This window comes from Aplidium turbinatum, chromosome 14 (assembly GCF_918807975.1).
Source record: "Aplidium turbinatum chromosome 14, kaAplTurb1.1, whole genome shotgun sequence".
In the NCBI taxonomy this organism is placed as follows: Eukaryota; Metazoa; Chordata; class Ascidiacea; order Aplousobranchia; family Polyclinidae; genus Aplidium; species Aplidium turbinatum.
In genome coordinates, this window is record NC_137485.1 from 21,529,692 (window position 1) to 21,549,673 (window position 19,982).

The following is a 19,982-nucleotide window of genomic DNA, read 5'->3' on the forward strand; positions in this document are numbered from 1 at the left end:
ACCAATGTGCATTTTTTGGATCGTAATATTGTTGCGCCATCTCATGAGTTCAACCTCCTCTTGTTTTTTGGTAATCGGCTCAACTCAATCTCTTAATCATATTATCTTTGAAACAATTACAGCTTGTTAAGTGTTTTTTCTAGTCAGTATTATCAGGTAACGCCCAACAAGTGTTGGTGTTTTGTACCCGAGAAGATTGGCCATATTGACAAACATTTTGTTCCTATTTTCAGACTGCTAATACTGTTTTTGCACGTTTGTATTTGTGATCCATAATAGTCATGGTTCCTGTAAACGACAAAGGCAACTACAACGGACAGAGAGTAGGAAGTGCAAATGAGCAAATTTCCACAAAGCTATTAAGAGAGGTAAGTTTTTACTATCCTATCTATTCACAGGCCCGTAGCCAGCCGGGGGCCATGGGGCCTCGCCCCCCCTGAAAAAAATTTCGCCCCCCTGGCAAAATCCCAACATTCTCGAGCAACAGCTACAATTATAATGATTTTTCCCATCTTTCCCGTTGCAGAGCTCCAACCTAGGCCCAATTACCTACAATTGTTTTGTTTAGTTAACAGCTAAGATGATTATACAATTTCGCCCCCCCCAATCCCCTCCTTTGGCAACCTCAACATGTTCAATTCAACCAAGGCCAACACGTGTTAGGTTGGTAGAAAAATTGTCAGAAACTGTTTTGGGAAAGAATGATAACTTAACAAAGAGGGCATGGTTTTCCAGCAGGCCTACAAACCGGTACAAATTAGGCTTTTTGATATCAGCTGTCGCTATTCTCGGTACCATACCTAATTGTAAGGGTCAGTGATAACCAATTTGTGCAGTGATAAACCAAATTTTTGCAGTGATAAATTGCAAAATGTGCAGTGGTAAAGCAAGTGGTTTTTGAAGACAACGCATACAAAATATAAACCCGTAATCTTTCAAGCAGTGTTTATTTTTTTTCTTCAATCCAATCAGTGTAAATAAATTTTGTTTCTAGTTTTCTGATCTGTTAAGTGTTCAACCTTGCAGCAGATATTGCTACATTTGGATCTATATAGCACTGCCGTTTGTGAGTGTGGATTCTCAGTGTTAACAAGGGTTGCGCTCCCACTATAGACGGAGCATGTTACAACCACGACAGACAAACTTGGTGCTTATGGCCTTTGAATATTCTGTATCGAACTCTATCGATTTAGGCTTGTTTGTGAGACGGTTTGCATCCAAACATCCGCGACTGCAATTGCAATAGACTAGCTCACGGGTGTATAGGCGGAATGTAATCATAGGCTATATATCAAAATCCTCGGCACTAGCTTCTTTGAGCTAGTTAAAGTTTTTGCTCATAACAAGTAACGCTATTTATACAACAAGTCAACAATTGCTGTGTTATGTTGGTCATTGTAATATGGTTGCCGTGATTTAACTAGCGGATAAAATAAGAGACCAGTGTTGGTCTTAACATTAATCTGATATATTGCAATCTTTGTGGATACCGGTGTTTAAGAGGTTAAAATGCCAAAATCATTTAAATTTTTTCGGCCCCCCCTAACAAAAAGTTGGCCCCCCTTGCTCTGCGGTCTGGCTACGGCCCTGTCTATTCACTATCTTTTCACTATCCTTCACTTTTGTGAAAGATAGTGAATTAAAACTTTTTAGACTTAAAGAAGCATAGAGAGTTTACGAAGTGCATTGTAGTAGTAAGTTAAATGCAACAATGTGCGCGTGTTGTACTAAAAACTCACTTGATAAGAATTGAAAAGTATTGCAGCGCACTTGAAATTGGTACCCGCAAGGTAGCTAACATGCTATTTGTTTATGCTGATCCACAGCCGAAACACTTGTATGTAGATGTATTATGTGAAGAGCCTAACTCTCTTTTTCAAGGTGAAACTTCAAAGTTTTCTTCCCTCACCAATTTTGTTTTAGAGTTAGTAAAGTCAACAATTTTTTTTTGAGCAATAGTTTCTATCATCTTTAGTCTATTAATTGTCTCCGTTTCAAAAATGATTAAGCTTGTAGACCTTTAAATTTTAAATGTGGCCCATATCATGTTCAACATCAATACCGTGACCTTTGTAGCGGACGTCGAATTGTCTGAACAACCGCCCACCATACCTAGCTGTAATTGCTACAGCAACATCCCGAGTACCAGCTTGGTAGTGTAGATGATCTGAGGAGTGAGGAATGATACCTTTGTTTTCTGCAAGTATGAGGTTATTGCAAGGAAAAGAACGATCTTCCAGACCGAAAACGTTGCAGCCAAATAATGCCTTGATTACAAATAGAACGAATTGAACTGATTCGGAACATAAAAACTAAACTATAACCAAACTGACACGGTGACTTCCAAGAAAAGAATCCGTGGTGAACTGACGCACCACCCAATTGACTGACAAAAACCATAGGCTACTGATACCGACTTTTGTTTAACAGTATGGACCGGGTGCCCGCGACGTCCACCCTAGGTGAAAAAGTTACCAATTTCTATTCATACAGCGATGTCCGGTGGTATGTGGGTACTCATAATCTGGAAGTCTGCCGGGCCGCCGGTGGTGGGTGTGGAAATGGGGGGCATTTTTCATCGCTGTATGAATAGAAATTGGTAACCTTTTCACCTAGGGTGTACGTCGCGGCTCCGGTCTAGTAGACGGTTGATTTAAGGGAAGCTCAGTGTGATCAGAATGCTTCAAGCAATGCAGCATGCGGCAGATGCACAACGCTGAGACGACATAAAGCTACGTATATGTGTGTCAAACCCTAATATGTGGCACAATTTCTTAAGGAAACGCCCAAATTCTAGCCAGCGTTTCAAATTCCTAACAAGCACAGGTTTCACAATGAAATGAGACGCAAGGGAACATAAAGACAAACAAAAACCACTTTAAGAGACAATATAAATAATAATGTTTATCTAAAAAAATCAAAAAATCCGATTTAAATCAATAAAATCTATATTTTTTTTTAAAAGATCATGATTTTTTCACCTTGTTTCACAGTTTTACATTCATCTCTTATTGTACCGTAGGTGAAAACTTGTTCCAAACTGCTGGCCCCATGTTGTAGGCCTACCATATCGATTATTTGCAAGGACTTAGTCTGCAATATATTAGAATTTAAGGAGAGTTACTTCTTTATTGTTAGGCTACTTGATCGTTTACACATAATTATATCATTGAATGTTGTTGGAAGTAGCTTTTTTGAATATTTAAACATGAAAGTTGCAATCTCTGTAGTTTTCATGTGGTTAATTGATTTTAAATTGTTGAGTTCCATTACATTTTTTATGCTTTCTATGCGGTCAATGCAATACGAAGAAAGTTATTGCATGTACTTTGTTGCTTTTGCAATGTAATTTTGTTTTCATGACACCATGTCATGAAACAATACAATATTTGACTCTCAACTAGGGAATGGTAAATGGCGAGGATTCCGAGGAATGCTTGTTTGTTTGCAAAATTCTTTTTAAAAAAATTGTACAGCTTTGATAGAGAGATAACTCTTGAGTAGGCTACCATAGCCAGACGATTGATAACAACTTGATAGGATTGAATTCCATAATTCAAACACAATACAATACATTTTTAGAAACTGAAGTTTTGTCTTCAAACTTTTAGCAAGTCCAAAACCTTAACAAGTTCAAAGTTTGAAGACAAAACTTCAGTTTCTAAAAATCATGAAAATTTAAGACCATTCGGCCCGTCAGCTTAATGGTTAAGCGTCCGACTCAAGATCACGCTGCGCTGGTTCGGCTCTTGTGGTGTGCGCTTGAGCAACGCATTTCAGGACTGTTCTTCATTCAGCGGCGCCTAGTAGCCAGAATAATTATGCGACAACAACATTTTAACAATCGGAAACTTTACTCTGCCAATCTCGGTAACCGGCCCTGCGCCAAGAGCCTTTACAGCAGTGGTTCCCAACCTTTTTGTTGTCACGGACCCCTTTAGACAAATTATTAATTCTGAGGACCCCTACCTAAATTTTGCCTGAAACCCAATTAACATACTATTGACTATTGTAATAATTATGCTACTCAACTACTGTAGGGGAAGGTATGGACCCATAACCATACCTGACCCATGAACCACCCCCTTCCAAATTCAAGTAAAACCTTATAGTACATTTTTTATCAACTAAATAAGTTGCATTTAGTTCAATTGTATTTCTTGGAAAGTTCTGGATGGAATCTTTTAAAATTTTGCAAGTTAGAGGGTGGGGTGTGATTTTGAGGTGTTTTAGTAAAATTTCTCGTTTGCGTTTGGAGCTTTACAGAAACTTAAATACAGCTAGCATCGAGATATAAAATTCAAAAATTGTAATGGGCTATATAGTGCAGGATTTAGTACAGTTCATTTATTCCAATTCTAATTAATTCATTCTAATTAAGTAAATCTAAGATGGAACTTTGTCACCAACAGTTCTGACCGATGATCCACCAAAAGTGTTGTCCCTTGAACCACATAGTTCATGGGTTAGCACAATGCCTATGTGAGGGACAATAAACATGTTTCATTTATTTTCCATTTTAGAAATTATTGTGTATTGTAAGTAGAGTGTAAAGTATTATAAAATGACTAGCGAAGCTGGTGATGCCTTATCAATTGTTTTTGTCCTCCCCCCACCACTTGCAGGAACGACAAAACAAACAGTCGACATTAAAAAGTTTTGAACCGACTTTTCGCAGTTTAATATTGTTTAATCTATTTTTGCAAACTGTTAGCAGTGTGCGCATTTGACAGTGTATTTATTGTATCATAAAAGTTTGCTCTAAACATCTTTAAGGTCAAACTTACCAGAGTGGTTCAAGGGTCCATACCCGGTGGACGGTGGTTCAAGGGTCCAAACGCGTTTGCACCCTTGAACCACTCTGATCACCGTCAATGTTGTCAAATATTTTTGTTGATCTTATAATTATATGTGGTTGAATTTTTTACACAATATACTGAAGTGATCACACTATGTTGTGAGGAAGTTTCGTCATCATAGAGTGATTGGCCAACTATAGCTTTTAATGTGAAAAAGTGGCTCATCAGTCCATACCTTCCCCTACTGTGTCATATTGCATTGCCGCTATGACTCCTGCGGCAAATACCTCTGCCTCATTCCTCATATCTATTTAACTCCACAATGGTGTTTTCATTAAAATATTGACTATGACTATGCATACCACTCACCTATATGCTTACCGGTACATAGCCTACAGTGGCGCGGGAAGTATTTTTCTCTAGGGGGGCTGAAGCTGCCGTAATTTTGTCAGCTTCTGGGGGCTTCTCCCCCCATACTCCCCTTATGTGGGGGAATATTTAAAACTGGTAGTAAGCATTCGAACCCTCTTGTGTACAAAACCGACGCCAAAGAAAAGACACATTGTAAATTGTAACAAATTAATGAAGAACAGCAACAACAAAGCAGCTGTTCAGGAAATTAGAGTGGAAAGCGAACAAATTAGAAAGTGATATAAAACGACAGTTTGCGGAAATGAGTTCCCATACGCTTCCGAAGATTGCTTTTCGCTCAGGTGTTTTCTCTATGAACTGTGTCATGAGTTCTTTGCATTAACGCTAGATAAGTAGCCTAAGTCTTTTTGTGTCATTGAACTTCTCAACCATGTTTTCTGGCGTCTTAGAGCAGAAAAAGAGCGTTCTGATGATGCCGCTGAAACCGGGAGGCAAAGGCAGAGCTCCAAGAATTTTCGCTTTCTTTGAAAAAAAATAAGTTAGTGTTTGAGGGTTTAGTTGCGATAGTATCTCAGCAACCTTTTGAACGGAGTTTGCGGTTTTTCTACTTACAACATCGCTGAGCAAGGTAGCCTAAGTTCCGTTTTTAGGCGATTTTTTCTGATGGCATCGGTTAAGCTGATCTCAGTATCAGATCTTTCCTCACTGTTTGCTCAGCTCAGAAGGGCCTTCTCTCTGTTGGCTGCTGTAAGCAGATCAGCCTGGTCGAATCATCGATCAAGCTCAGCTTGAACCGAATTAAGGGCTTCAATGTATTTCCGTTTCCACGCTCAGGGGCGTTGACAGGGGAGTCTAGGTGGTGGCCTACTTTTGGACCCGGGCCCGGAATATTTAAGGGGCCCCGATTAAAAAAATTTTCCGCGACTTCAAACATAATCAAGATTTTAATATAATCAGATCTAAAGGAATTGCCATCAGAGGTTAAAACAGTCCTTTTAGCTGTCAGATGGTAAAGTACCAGACCCCCTTCTGGGTACCGGGCCCACTTCAGCTTTCTGGTGGTAAAATAGCAACTTCTGCCACCAAACAGTAAAATGAGAACTTAGTCTAGTATACCGGTAGTGATTTCCCTAACCACGAATATTACCCGAACCACGAATTTCAAAATAAACAGGCTAATATTAGTTCAAACTCAAAAACTGAAATGCCACAGGTAAGAAGATTACTATCCCTATTTCTGCACTAAAATTTAGACTTTTAGCAAATGTTTGACCGAGGCCCAAACACCTTTCTCAAATCAAATTGAAAACTTTCTGACTGTCTGCAGTGCTGTAAATTTTCTTTTGGTGAGCCTAGAATGACCAGTAAAACATCAATGGAATCGGGAAGTAATACTCTAGCGCCATGTGGCAAATAGAAGTTCAAAAAAGCAACCGCTAGAAAGAGATTTGCGGTTCAAGAAATTTTAAGATTACACAAGATTTGTTAAATGACCAAGCTTAAACGACATCAATAAAAGTTGTACAAAACCTTTATATTCATAACTTTGTCGATAAAGGGGGCCCGAAAATAAATTGTTACCGGGCCCGAGAAACCCTGTCAACGGCCCTGTCCACGCTCCTCACGCAGACGACAAAGCATCCGATTCCTCTGTGTTTCGAAATCTTGCCGGAGTTTTGCTCACTTAAGGATCCTTTGGCGTATTTAGGTTATTGGCAGCAGTGCTGTGTTAAGCCCTTGGTGGGCCCCAGGGCCAAAATAATTTTGGGCCCCTTATCAGCAAGCAGACTTATGATAATATAGTGTGTATTTTAACTGCGCTGATATGGAAAGGTGGTTCACTTCACTAGATTTTCTCACCAGTTGAGAAAACAAAACAAATGTAAATAAGAGCAAACACAGGTCTATCAAGTCATAGCTACACCTTTGCTTGCAATGAAAGCCAAAAGTGTTAACGATTTCTAAACATACTGGCAATGGTCATGAAGCGTAGGGGTCATTCAACCCAGATCTTATATCACACAGTAGAAGTTAGCATAAAAATTTGACATGCTTATCACATTGAGTTCATACAATTTTTTATATCGAACAAGAATTGACAAAATTATGAGAATTTTAAATTGGTTAGTTACATTTGAAAGCAATTTTTTTCAAAAATTACAATTGGCATTTGAAATTTCACTAACCTATTATTTTTAAATGTATAGCCATAACATAGCAAAACAGTTTAAAAGTGCAAAAAAAAGTGAATTCACAAATGCTTTAACAAACAACATTTTAACACTTTCACCAAGTGGTAATTATGTTTTGCCTTATAGGATCACCGGGGTGGAGGCTGACTTGGTGACCTCATAAGGTCTTTCGCTTCCTTCCTCTCTCACTTTTATGCAATGTACCAGTGCATTTGGTGTAATATTTTGTGAAAAAACATAAACCAGTGATTGATTGATTAAACCACTCACCATTACAATACTTTCAAAAAGCTACCCAAGTACCCATTCAAAATGCTAACATGAAAACTCAAGTGTACTCAAAACTCAAATGTGCATAATCAGGAACTTTAGTATGATAAAAACAGTAGTTACCAATCTAGTGATATACTTTCAATTCACAACAGAACAGTGTTAATTTATAACAGCACAGAATGGCGTACATGGTTTATTAACTAGGCCTACTCACACAAGATACACTATTATTAGAAACCTGTTGTTAATCATGCTATATTTCACTAAAACATTTTTTTTATTAATTGCTTTATGTTTGGAACATTGTGGTTGTTGAATTTAAGAAGCACAATTATTATGAGCAGCAGTTGCTGTAATCTAACTGTTGAATTAACTTTACTACATGTAATTATTTTTTTCATATGCAAACACCATTGGTCATGCTAAAAACAGCTGTTATTGGAATGGTGCATGGGCATGAATGCTGACTTATGTAGACGAAGTTTAATAACTTTATCACATGTTGCAACTACTTCACAGGAATCACAGCATGCATAAGAAAATTACTATGAACTTTAACAAAACGGAGCAATATTTACAGTGCAACACTAGTTAAGAGGTTTCTAGGTAAGGTCTAACAGCTTCATTACTCACTGACAACTTTGCAGTACTCAGAAAGCCTTTATAGATTACTGGTGCTTAATGAAATGTTGTAATGCTTACTGCACAATAACTACTACCTAGTTAAACTTTTATAACTTCATAAACAACCATCAACCCAGCAGTGTACAGAACACAGCAGAAATATAACTTATAGTAAACACAGGTCTATCAAGTTATAGCTTCATCTTTGCTTAGAATGAAAGAAATGAAATATAAAGCAGCAACGATTTGAAATCACAAACAAAATCCTGGCAACTGTCATAAAATACTTATTATACTGGTATCTAAATGTATGCTGGTTACACTTGCCGATAGCTACCTCTGTTAAGTCAGAGATATTTATAATTACGGGATTGTAAATGCTAAAAATGAAATGCTAATTAATCTATGAGAAATGCTATTTTGTTTACTGTTTACAATTTTTTAGCAGTAAACAAAATATGACTGCAGAAATGGAATAGGCTACAAATAAGACAAACATTTTTATGGCCTACATCTAAAGCCAGGTGAATTGATTATTACACTACTCAATGTCTGCTGTCCGCTTATTACTTGCTGACCTTTGAGGTCAGTTTTTGAATTGTTTGCCTTACTTTTGGTGGTCGTTCTTCAGCTTGTGGCCTGCTGGTCACTTTATCTGGTTCTTACCACAGCAATTAAAGACATGGGTAAAGATCGCATTAAATGCTTCATGGTTTCTGGTACATTCAAGGCTTAACATTTGGCTCAACATAACTTTTGAAAAAAAAACTATGCAAAGAGCTTTGAGAAAAACATTCCCTTGTTTGGAACATCTGCAAAACTTTTGCAGCACGTCTGCACCATTGGTAATCATAGTAAACGAATGTACTTCAATGGCAATAATGGCAAAGCAAAGTTTGCTTGGTTCTGACAAACCTCCATGGTCAGCCATTTCAAAGAATTCCTCTTTGAGAGTTTTGTTTATAAATCTGAAATGTTCAAAGCAAGAATGTCGCTAGTTCAAACAAGACATCTTCTTTATGAAATGCTGAATGAAATCTTGGTACATAGCAATGTTACACCATTCTAGAACTAGACTACCAGTTGTAAACCAGTAACATTCACTTTGAAGTTAACTTAAGAAAACAAAACACCCTGTAAAACCAAAACGTTAAGCTAAAAGTGCAACAGCCTTAATGCAGCTTATGACACTTCAAAAAATACTTTTACCTTGCAAGTTATAGGCTACCAGTAGATGTAGAAAAATACTTTATTGTTAAAAGGGATATCAATAGACCAACCAAACTTTCAGCTAGTCCAGTATTACAAAAAGTATTTTATGTGTCTTGTTTAGTTATTGGCAGACTTCAAAATCAATCGTACCTCACTCTTAAAGTTTATGCTAAAGAGAAGGTAACCTACAAAACATGAACGCTTTCACCTTACCCGGTATGCTAAAGAAAGGTTTCAAACTATGCTTTTGCAAAATTTAGACAAGGCATTGCAATTAAGTTATGCAAATGTCTTATATACATAATTTTCCTATTTATGACAATCATTTTAAAATGAGCTGTCTACTTTGTGGTTTAACAGTAGCTTACAAAGTATGGCGATCCTACTAGTGTATAAAGTGGTTTCAGTTCAACAGTTGCCAATTCCAAAGTTCTACCACAAAATACGAAAAAATAAACAACCAAAATAATTAAAACACATTTATCTTAAACACACCTTTGTGGGAATTGGGCCCGTCTTGACTTCAAGTATTCAATTGCAACCAACCTGTTTTATTTCAAATATATACAGGTAATTTTACTAATGTTGTCATATTTTAACTTTTCTTTAAGATAATGAGGTGTTTTTAGAAATGTTTTGGTATAAGGGCCCAGCATCTCATTGGTACCGGGCCTAAATTATCTTCTTAATTGACAAGTAGGCTACACGCAGTAAACTTTAACAACTAAAAAACACATTGTTACTGAAACGCAAAAGCCTATTACCTGTGGGCCCCCTGAAATTCCATCACAAAATAACTACAACACATTTATTTTAAACACACCTTTGTGGGAATTGGGCCCTTCTTGATTTCAAATATTCAATTGCAACCAACCTGTTTTGTTTCAAATACAAATGATTTTACTAATGTTGTCGCAGCCGATTTTAACTTTGATTCAAGATAATATGGTAAGTTTTGAGATATTTTGGTACAAGGGCCCAGACCCGGCATCTCATTGATATTGGACCTAAATTATCTTCTCAATGGAAGTACACGCAGTAAACTTTAGCAGCTAAAAAACATGCCACTGACGCGCAAAAGTCTATTACTTGTGGGCCCCCTGAGATGGTGGGCCCGGGGGCCGGGCCCCCCTTGGCCCCCCCCTTGACACAGCACTGATTGGCAGACGCAAAGACGTTCGCTGCTTTCATAAGCTTGGAAACGGATTCATCTTTTCTGAGATTCTTGATCCGTTTGCGGAGAATGGTGATGGATTCCAAAGCTAAAGAAGCAGAGATCTTGTTTTGGAGCTGTCTTGCGACGGCTTTTGCAGGCTGAAAAACTTCACCGCTGCAGGTAATCGCAAAATAAAGCCGCATCGTGTATGCCTGTTTTACCAAGCCAAATATCTTTGCACGTGCGTCTCCTCTCATTGCACTAACTTCTGTCATGTCGGTCAGACATTGCAACAGGGTAGGGTAGCACTTAATAACACGAGCGAGAGCAGAAGCACGAACGTACCAACGAGTAGGACACAAACCCAGCAAATTGCAGGCAACTTCATCGGAACCAAAAAGTGATATAAATAAAGATTTATGTTTACTTTAGACCAGGGGTTCTCAAACTGGGGTACATGTACCCCCAGGGGTACATTTCGACTTTTCAATGGGTACATTAGATTAAGTATAAGGATATTCTTTCCATAACTTCTAATCTGCCTTAAAATATTTTTTATCACCTGTTGATGTTAATAATTTGAAGACATGAGGTTAAGAACTCCTTAGTAAGTCACACTTTCACCGGGGCAGTAGAAGCTTTAACTACAACTACAGTAACTACCAAGTTCACATGACTTATTTTGTCCAATCACAGCACACAAGACAAAACAGCTGATTGATTGCTATGAGAACCGTACGGTAATTACAAAGGCTAGCCTGCACTGCAGGCTGGGACAGGGATGCAAGAGGAACTGATTGAACTCCAACATGATGGCTTTGCACGCGATGTGTACTCTGAGAGAAATTTAAGTGATTTTTGGTTTACGATGTGCAAGTCGTACAAAAAGATTGCGGAACCTGCTATTCATGCATTGTTGTTGTTTTCATCAACATGGTTGTGTGAGTCAACATTTTCAGTGCTGCTTGGAATCAAATCAAAAAACAGATCACAGCTCAAAACACCTGAACATGATCTTCGTTGTGCTGTTGCTAATGTTTCACCTCGTATTAGTGAGCTTGTTGCTAAAAAGCAGGCTCATCTATCACATTAGCTAGGATTGCTGGGCTTATTCAGCCGATATATTGTTTGTTTGATTGATTGTAGTGTTTGTTTAACCTTGGATTACATTGTTATGAATAACTTTGTGTGCTTTGATTGGTAAAAAATATCATGTATGCAGTCTTCTAATGCAGCTCTACTGTTAATTTGTTGCAATATCTAAACTTTCTAAAGCCAAAAATATGACAAAATTTTGGGGGTACACGAGCGAATCTATAAATTGACCAAAGGGTAGGCTACCGATGAACAGAAAGTTTGGGAACCCCTGCTTTAGACGATTCGCAAAATACAACTGCAAAACTTTGAACGAAGTTTACGGCATCGGCAATAAGCCTCACCTTCTTTACAACGTCTTTTAAAATCAAATCGAGAGCACGATTACTTGATTGAATCTTTATCCTCGGACTGGGAAAGCTTCTTGCAGAGCTTAATCCTGGCAGTTTCGCATACTTGTTTGAATCACTGACGCAGGGCCGGTCACCGAAATTGACAGAGGGAAGTTTCCGATTGTTGAAGTCTTGTTGCCGGGGAATTATTCCATCCATTAAATGCCGCTGAATGGAGAGCAATCCTTAACGTGCGTTGCTCAGGCGCACACCCCGAGAGTCTAATCAGCGCCACTTGATCTTGAAGCTTCATCGTTCCAGAAGTCACGCGCTATAACCAACTGAGCTATTGGGGCGGACTGCTATTACTGCAGTGAATGTATAACGATCCAGGGCATAATGCTTTAAGTTTGACCCGCACTCCGTTATAGCAACCAGACATATTTGCTGCACCGTCAAAACAAGTCGGTAACAAAACAAAATATGTTATTTACCTTAAATTGTCAGAATTTTCCAGGGCGGGCTGAAGCAATTATCGAAAATTCTAGGGGTGGCTGAATTAGTTCTAGGGGGGCTGCAGCCCCTTGAGCACCTCTACTTTCCGCGCCACTGGGTACATATCTACTGGCCTACCAGTACAGCGTAGTTTCTAACTGCAAGCAGTGGTGTCGTTCCCGCCACTATGAGGTAAACTTTGGCTGCACCGCATGCTTTCTATTACGTAATAGACGACCCAATCCTGATTTGACTGTAATCGACATGCGTTGTGGTAGATGTAGTTTAAGGTCAATGTACACACTCTAGGCAGCAGCATAGATTTATTTTAATGCATACCGGCACAGTTTATTCTCGCGGGTTTGAGCTTGACACATTTGCATTTAAAGAGAGATATGAAAGTAAAAAGATCGATTTTCGTTTTTTATTTTTCAAAAATTCATCAAGGTAATCACGGACCCCCAAATGCTTTCTCACGGACCCCAGACTGGGAACCACTGCTTTACAGGTAGGTTATGCGAAACTACCAGGAATAACCTATCAAGGTTTTGTCAGTCCGAAGATAAAGATTCAAAACCAACCAACCGACTAATATTAATACAAATAGTACATTAAATATTTGTACAAATGTAGCAAAGTATAGGAATTGACAAAGTAAACAACATTGTATGTATTGGACTACTGCAGCAGGTGGAAACGTTTAAAGTAGTGTATGATTTGTTGCAAAAACTATTGATTATATTTGGCGCATTATATTTATACCAATATACCGAGGCCTGGGTCTCGGCCGGGGTACGGGGAGAAGTTAACACGTCCCTGTAATTATATCATTCGTGATGTCGTTTGTAATATCATAGAAACATTTGTTTGATGTAAATACAGTATATGTCTGATATACACTACAGTTGAAAAGAGTTTTCCTACGCAATGTGTTACTTCCCCACCAGGCGCAAATTTTATTTGCGATTGCCGAATGCCGATGTCTGCTGATAATAGCCTGCCCTTCTGTGATTGCTGGCTGCTGCATACACTTCAGATAATCTCCAATTTATCAGTTGTCTAGGCGCAATACACACACATGCGCATGTATTGAGTGACTGTTAATCATGAAGTTACCAATGCCTTAGCACGCTCGACTCCCTTTCAAGCACAGCGAGAAGGGTTGGTGGTTTTACATTGGAATGCATCTCAAATGGTTGGCGACACTGCTTGATTCAGAGCGTGATCGGTCACTGAAAAACTTACTTCGAAACTAAGCGAATTGAAATTAAGAAAAATACATTATTAAGTGAAGTAAAATTTCACACTATCTTATATCAGGGGTTCTTAAACTTTTTCTTAACGCCGGTCTCTAAAAATTATTTTTTTGGTTTGTGTGGACCTCCTTTGTGGCCTAGCACAAAACAACTATAGAACTGCATGAAAACTGGACAACACGCAATAAAATTGGTAACAAAATTTATGCTTTAATACATTGAACAAATAGCGAAAGTAATTTGTTTTCCAAAATCTTCGATTTAATCTCATGAATGTGAAGGGTGCTGCTGTTTGTCTTCAACAAGAACATGAAACTGTAGTTTCGTCTTTGATAGGGCTACACGCGTGTCATGCTTTGCATCGAACCTGACTCTTTGTTTTGGCTATCACCAAAGATAAAGATTCTGACTCACATAGTGGCAAAAATTCAGACACTATGTGGTCGCAAAAGGGATTACAACAGCCATGACTCTCTCTGAAAGAGGGTTTGCTTGCTTCAATGAAGTCCAAAAAATCGCCAATACGTTTCAAATTGAAGGATCTAAATAATTCTATTGCCCTCAATTCCATGAGCTCATGTCTTGGAAGATTCTTATCACTGGTAGACTCCAGTTCAACAAGGAATTTTAATATCCTCTGCGCTGAGCAGTTACCTTTGAAAGAGTTTTGCAATGCTTCCAAATGTCTGTGCAGAAACGATGCCAGAGCATTGCAAATAATTATTTACTTTTTTAACTTTTTTCTGTGTATGGTTTTAAAGATTATAGACTCCCAAATACCATCGCGTAATTGAAATGAAGCGTTTAGAACGAAAAGTGACTAAGTCACATTTTCACTCGAATTGAATTAAGTACAAAAACGTATTGTTTTCATTGTCCTTTGTCACCAGACACAAAAATATTTTGGTATGAAGTTTGCTAGGTCATCATTTTCGAATACAGGTTTTGAGCGGAAAGGTCATTTTTTCTTCTAAAAGTAACTAAGTCAGTTCTGACCATTAGCGTCGAGTCATTTAACCACGTGACATGATTTTTATATTGCTTTTTGATCGGGTTCCATTTTAGAGGACATAAAGCAGAGTTGCCAGATGGCTTTTTTAGGCCAAATTCCAAAAATCTGGCCTTTTTAAATTGCAGTTGGCTTAAAACAATTGATGCAAATAATGCCAGAAAATCTGGCCTTATTTGGCCTTTTTTATGGCTGCAAATTTTGACCGGTTAAAGAACCAATTTTATCAGAAACAGTTTTATTTTAATCATTTTTTTGAAAGGTTAAGGTGTAGGGTTTTACGTTCTAATTGTTATATTTTTTTGTTTATAAAAGTAAAATTTAAAAGGATAATTTAGGCTTCTGGCGTCTAGTCTAGGGGTATGACTTCCTACAAAAAGCAAACGAATTAAATAGAATCATACATTTTATTGTTTATCAATATTACAAGTTTTAGTATTCGGGGAGTTGAGAAAATTGACTAACTAATCTAGTTTATTGAGACGGGTGTCGGATGAGTGACATTCTCCCGGCGTGAATTTAACCTTCTCGTTCTAAAATTCAGTCCGTTCGTTTTTCCAGTCTAATTTCGAATGCCTGTCCTTTTCAATTCCCCGCTTACTTCATAATATACCGGTAGAGCCTTTTCATCAATAACAGCTATCGTAAGAATCAAGGGAAAAGCTATACCGGTTTCATAGTTATGTCGCTTTAGAAATACAGATGTGTTGAGCTAGATTCTGTGTGAGTGGCGTTTGTTAACAGGAAGCTTGACTTATGTTCTATGAGAACGTTAGGTTTTGAATTTGCAGCATTGAAATGCATTTTGCAATACTGATAATTTTCGGTTAAATGTTAAAATATAAATTTGTTAGTTAAAAACATGGTACATGTTACAAAGGTATAGCCTATTCCCAAGTATTGAAAGTGAGTAAGTATACAGTAAGTAAGGCATACTGATGATGAATTAAAGTGATAATGGTTTCTAGTTTTTCTGCTACTACAGTAATTTTTTATTAAACAGATTATGCAAAGGAGAGAGAGAAACCTTTTATTTTGTCTGCTGAGAAAAATAGTATACGGTACAAATATATTGTACCAAACGAACCGGTCATTATGCTCTGACAGCTAAATTATTTTTTGTTATGCTTGATCGTTAAATGGTATTTACAAAAAAATATTTTAATTAAGTTGTTAGCGTTTATTTAGCCTTAATAGAAGTAAATAAAAAATTTGGCCCTTTTTGGCCTTATTTTATAATGAATTTGGCCTTAATATAGCTCTGGTAACCCTGATATAAAGTCATTAGCTGGTTACCGGTTATTTAGACTGGGACACTGCCTCTGGTTTAGGTAGGGTAGGTGAAGGGTTGGGATCATTGGTAGTGTTAAAAACGGTAGTGTTTTTATCAGCTTTTAGTTGTAGATATTTTGCAAATAAGTGATCAAATACCGGTAGTATTTATAGGCCTACTGCTTTCGAATCAAATTCAGCAGTCCGCAGGTCCAGTTTGCAAGAAGTTTAGCAGTGCAGACTTCAATATTCATGGGACATGATTACTGATTAGGCTACTCGATGGAGTGTTAGTGCCAGCAGATAACGAAATGAAGTACACTTAACCGAAGATTAAGTAGCCTATTAGATTGGACTATTATTTTTAGAACTTATTCTGTAAAGGTCCTAGCCTATCTACCAGTCTTCTTTACTTCTATACTATAGCCTACACCAGGGCTTCCCAAAGTGGGGGTCGCGACCCCCAGAGGGGTCGCGTAACGAACTTCGGGGGTCGCAGAAAGTATACAAATTTTACACAAAGCACTGCATATTATCGCTTATATGCAAGATGCTGTGAAAGTTTTTAACTATTAAGAGTCGTGCACTCAATAGGCTACCAGTATTTTTTAAATTTATATAGCCTAGTGAAATATGGAATAGGAGTTTAAAATCCTCTTTTCTGCATTGTAAACGTGGATTTCAAAACTAAAGCCAATGCTTTAACAAGTTATTAGTGTTAAAAAATTAAGTCGTGAATTTTCCAACGGAAAAAGTGTAGCCTTTGTCCGCCGTGTTTGTAAAGACGTTTTTGGAAAGGCTTTTCAAATTATGCTATTTGTCAGGTTTCCCTGAAAAAAGGAAACGCATTTAATTTGTCCTTCCAAGGAGAAAACATTTATGTTTTTACATGGAAATCTAAAGTTGGAGCGTTTATCAAAAAATTAAACATCTAGAAACAAACATTAAAAATGATTTATTTGAAATAATCTGATTTACTAAAAAGTTTTTGGCTAACAATGGCGAGGAATCAAACGTTATATTAAGCCTCTGGTTATCGACACTTGTCAAGACTGTTGAAAGAGCTTAAAAGTATTTTCTTCCAGAATTGGACAATACTTTTAGATTGGATCCAAAACCCATTTGGTTGGTTTTGAATCTTTATCCTCGGACTGGCAAAGCCTTGATAGGTTATTCCTGGTAGTTTCGCATACTTGTAAAGACTCTTGACACAGCCGGTTACCGAGATTGGCAGAGTGAAGTTTTCCGATTGTTGCCGGGGAATTATTCCATTCACTAGGTGCCGCTTAATGGAGAGCAGTCCTAAAATGCGCTGCTCAAGCGCACACCCCGAGAGTCGAACTTGCGCGCGTGATCTTGAGCTGGTCACGTAACCACTGAGCTATCGGGGCGGACCATGCAAAAACAAAGTATCGATTACCTCTCTTTCAAATCCCAGGAAAAATTTGCAGATCTATCTTTCAACTAAGTTGTGGCTTGAATTTTCTGGAAAAAAGTTTCACACTTTTTGGCTTAGCCTAACGTTAGACCAGAATATTCACCATTAGGCCTATTTGGCTTAGCAGTAACCGCACTCCTGCCGTTTGTCTCCACGTATATGTGCGTGTTAGTGTTTTCAAAGTTGATAAAATACCGTTCCAGCGTAAATAACATTGAAGCTGCCTTGAGACCAGCATTGACAAACATCGAGCGCCGGCTAGACTTGCTTTGTCGCAGGGAGCAGTCGCACCCATCACAGTGAATAAATGTGTTTACCTTTTGTTTGGTTTTGTTTTCAGCAGGCTACAAGGCCTAGTAAAGTAGTAGACTTCGGGTACGGATAGCTTGCTTTTAGTTTTCGTTCAAATTAAACCTTTCAATAAATATCACAAACGTATATTTCGCATTGTTTATCCTTTTAACCGTAAAGGGGGTCGCGGAAAATTTTAGAAGATTAAAAGGGGTCGCGAGCAAAAAAGTTTGGGAAGCCCTGGCCTACACTATTAATGAAGGGAAGAAGGTTTTGAGAGTGTACCCAATTATTATTATGTAGTCTAGTTGGCCTAACCCAATTATTATTCTACTGTACATTGCCAATGAAGGTGGGGAAGTCTCTGTACTTTACCTGTACTTCAGTGGTCATGTAGGTCACGCAGTAAATCTTTGAAGGCACAAAACAATACAAATGTTTGCTAACTTGCTTGTACAAGATGATAAAGTTTTTCAGATGACTTGGCAATTTTAGGAGTAGGGTGTCTAAAACTGCTGATAACTAAAAAACTATACCACATAAAAATGTCATTTTATTACTAAAACAAAGATGAATAATTTTTAGGAAAAGTCATAAAACTTCAGCTAATTTGAGCCAGTAACTTTTATGTAATCGATGAAAGTTTTAAGTATGGACGAAACCCATCCACCCGTTAGTCCGAATAGGGTTAAACCATGATATTATTCAAGGGCAGTGCTATTTGCTTATTCGCTAAATTTTGTATAGTCGCTCTTTGCAAAAGTGCTTAAGTCCAGCATTTGTGTCTAAAAGTGCCTAAGTGCCAATTTTGAAGAAAAGTGCATAAGTCCAAAAAAGAATATTATCAATATTTTTTGACAAGTTCAACTAAAAAATCAATTAATAGTGCAATCAGAACTAGGTTGGGGTTGTAGACACTGACATATGGTAAAATCAAAAAAATCTTTTAAATCATGATTTTACAATGCAATTGAAAACTGTATATGTCAATATCTCCTTAGTAGTATTTTGTGACTTAGTCACTTTTCGTTCTAAACGCTTCAAATGCTTCTTTTTCTCTGTTCTTACCTTCCTTTCCTATCTCTTCAGGGTTGTCAGATTAGTTGTAGCCTTCCCTTCCAGATTGCATGTCAGTTTGATTCTAATTATTCTAAAATTTATTCTAGACATTTCATTTTAAGTCTAGAACAAAATACCATTAAATACGCAGTGTACGTTGTAAATATACAAGTAGTGGCAAGAATCTTCCTGTTGAAATGAAAATATCCCTGCGATAAGATGGTGCCAGCACATTCTTTTTATGAAGTTTGTCGCCTTTGTTCGCCCCATTTTTATATCTGTGCCTGCGTACGGTACTTGTTGAAAAAGTTTGTCAAATGATTAGCAGTGTTAAACGATGTAGGCCTATCCTAACAAATGAACACAGTACCGGTAAGTTAAATCGAGCAACTGTTTTTTCTTTGTATCATTAGAATTCTTGAAAAATGTACGTAGGGTTGCCTCCTGCTGAGAAACCTTGCCCAGTTTTTGTCCGTTCGTGTAAGAGCTTCCTGTAAGTTAATACCGTAGCTGTTTAGTTTATCTGCTAATAAATTTCATACGAATATTACCCTAAAAGTGTTTCCAGAAAGCACTATAATCCATTATTTGAATGTAACTTTGCAAAAATTTTCCGGGGGGCATGACCTCGGACCCCCCTAGAATACGCGTACCTTCGGCACGTTATTACCCTCCACGAGTTTTATTGTTTCCCTTCAATGCCTTGCTCAACCCACCAGGATACGCCACTGCGTAGAGCCATATTCTTCCTACAATAAACTTCATGTAGGCTACTCTTGGATTTTTGAACTTCTAATCTAACTTCTTCGATGCAACAAAATATGAAAATCAATAAATACCGTACTTAACAATAACTACGGTGTAACAACCTCAAAACATAACAGATTAAAACTAGTAAACTTAACATACATGGAAATATAACCCAGTGTTAGTGTGCGGAAAGTCCTGTCAGCTAACTGAGTTGCGTCACATTTCTCACAGACAGGCGTTCGCGCCAGAGAACGTGCAATTTAGCAACAAAGTTTCAAACAAAGAGACGGAACTAGTGCAGAAAGTTACCCGCACGCGTTGCAGCTTCTTCTTCTTCGTTTGAACCTTGTTCTTCGC

The 19,982-nt window shown here is 37.8% G+C and overlaps 1 protein-coding gene and 1 long non-coding RNA gene across 2 annotated transcripts in view; one reads left to right on the forward strand and one right to left on the reverse strand.

The window, feature by feature from the left end:
• The first annotated feature begins 232 nt into the window (after positions 1-232).
• The window catches only part of LOC145783247 (sodium- and chloride-dependent taurine transporter-like), a 98,281-nt gene continuing 78,531 nt past the window's right edge, over positions 233-19,982 (forward strand). Inside the window, exon 1 of the mRNA XM_082595065.1 lies at positions 233-368. Coding sequence (XP_082451191.1) covers positions 282-368 — 87 coding nt within the window. The 5' untranslated portion in view covers positions 233-281. The remainder of the gene's footprint in view (positions 369-19,982) is intronic.
• LOC145783252 (uncharacterized) overlaps positions 19,028-19,982 on the reverse strand; it is a 30,741-nt gene continuing 29,786 nt past the window's right edge. Inside the window, exons 3-4 of the long non-coding RNA XR_014290916.1 lie at positions 19,246-19,366; positions 19,028-19,159 (exon numbers count right to left, since the gene is read on the reverse strand). This is a non-coding gene — a long non-coding RNA (uncharacterized LOC145783252). The remainder of the gene's footprint in view (positions 19,160-19,245; positions 19,367-19,982) is intronic.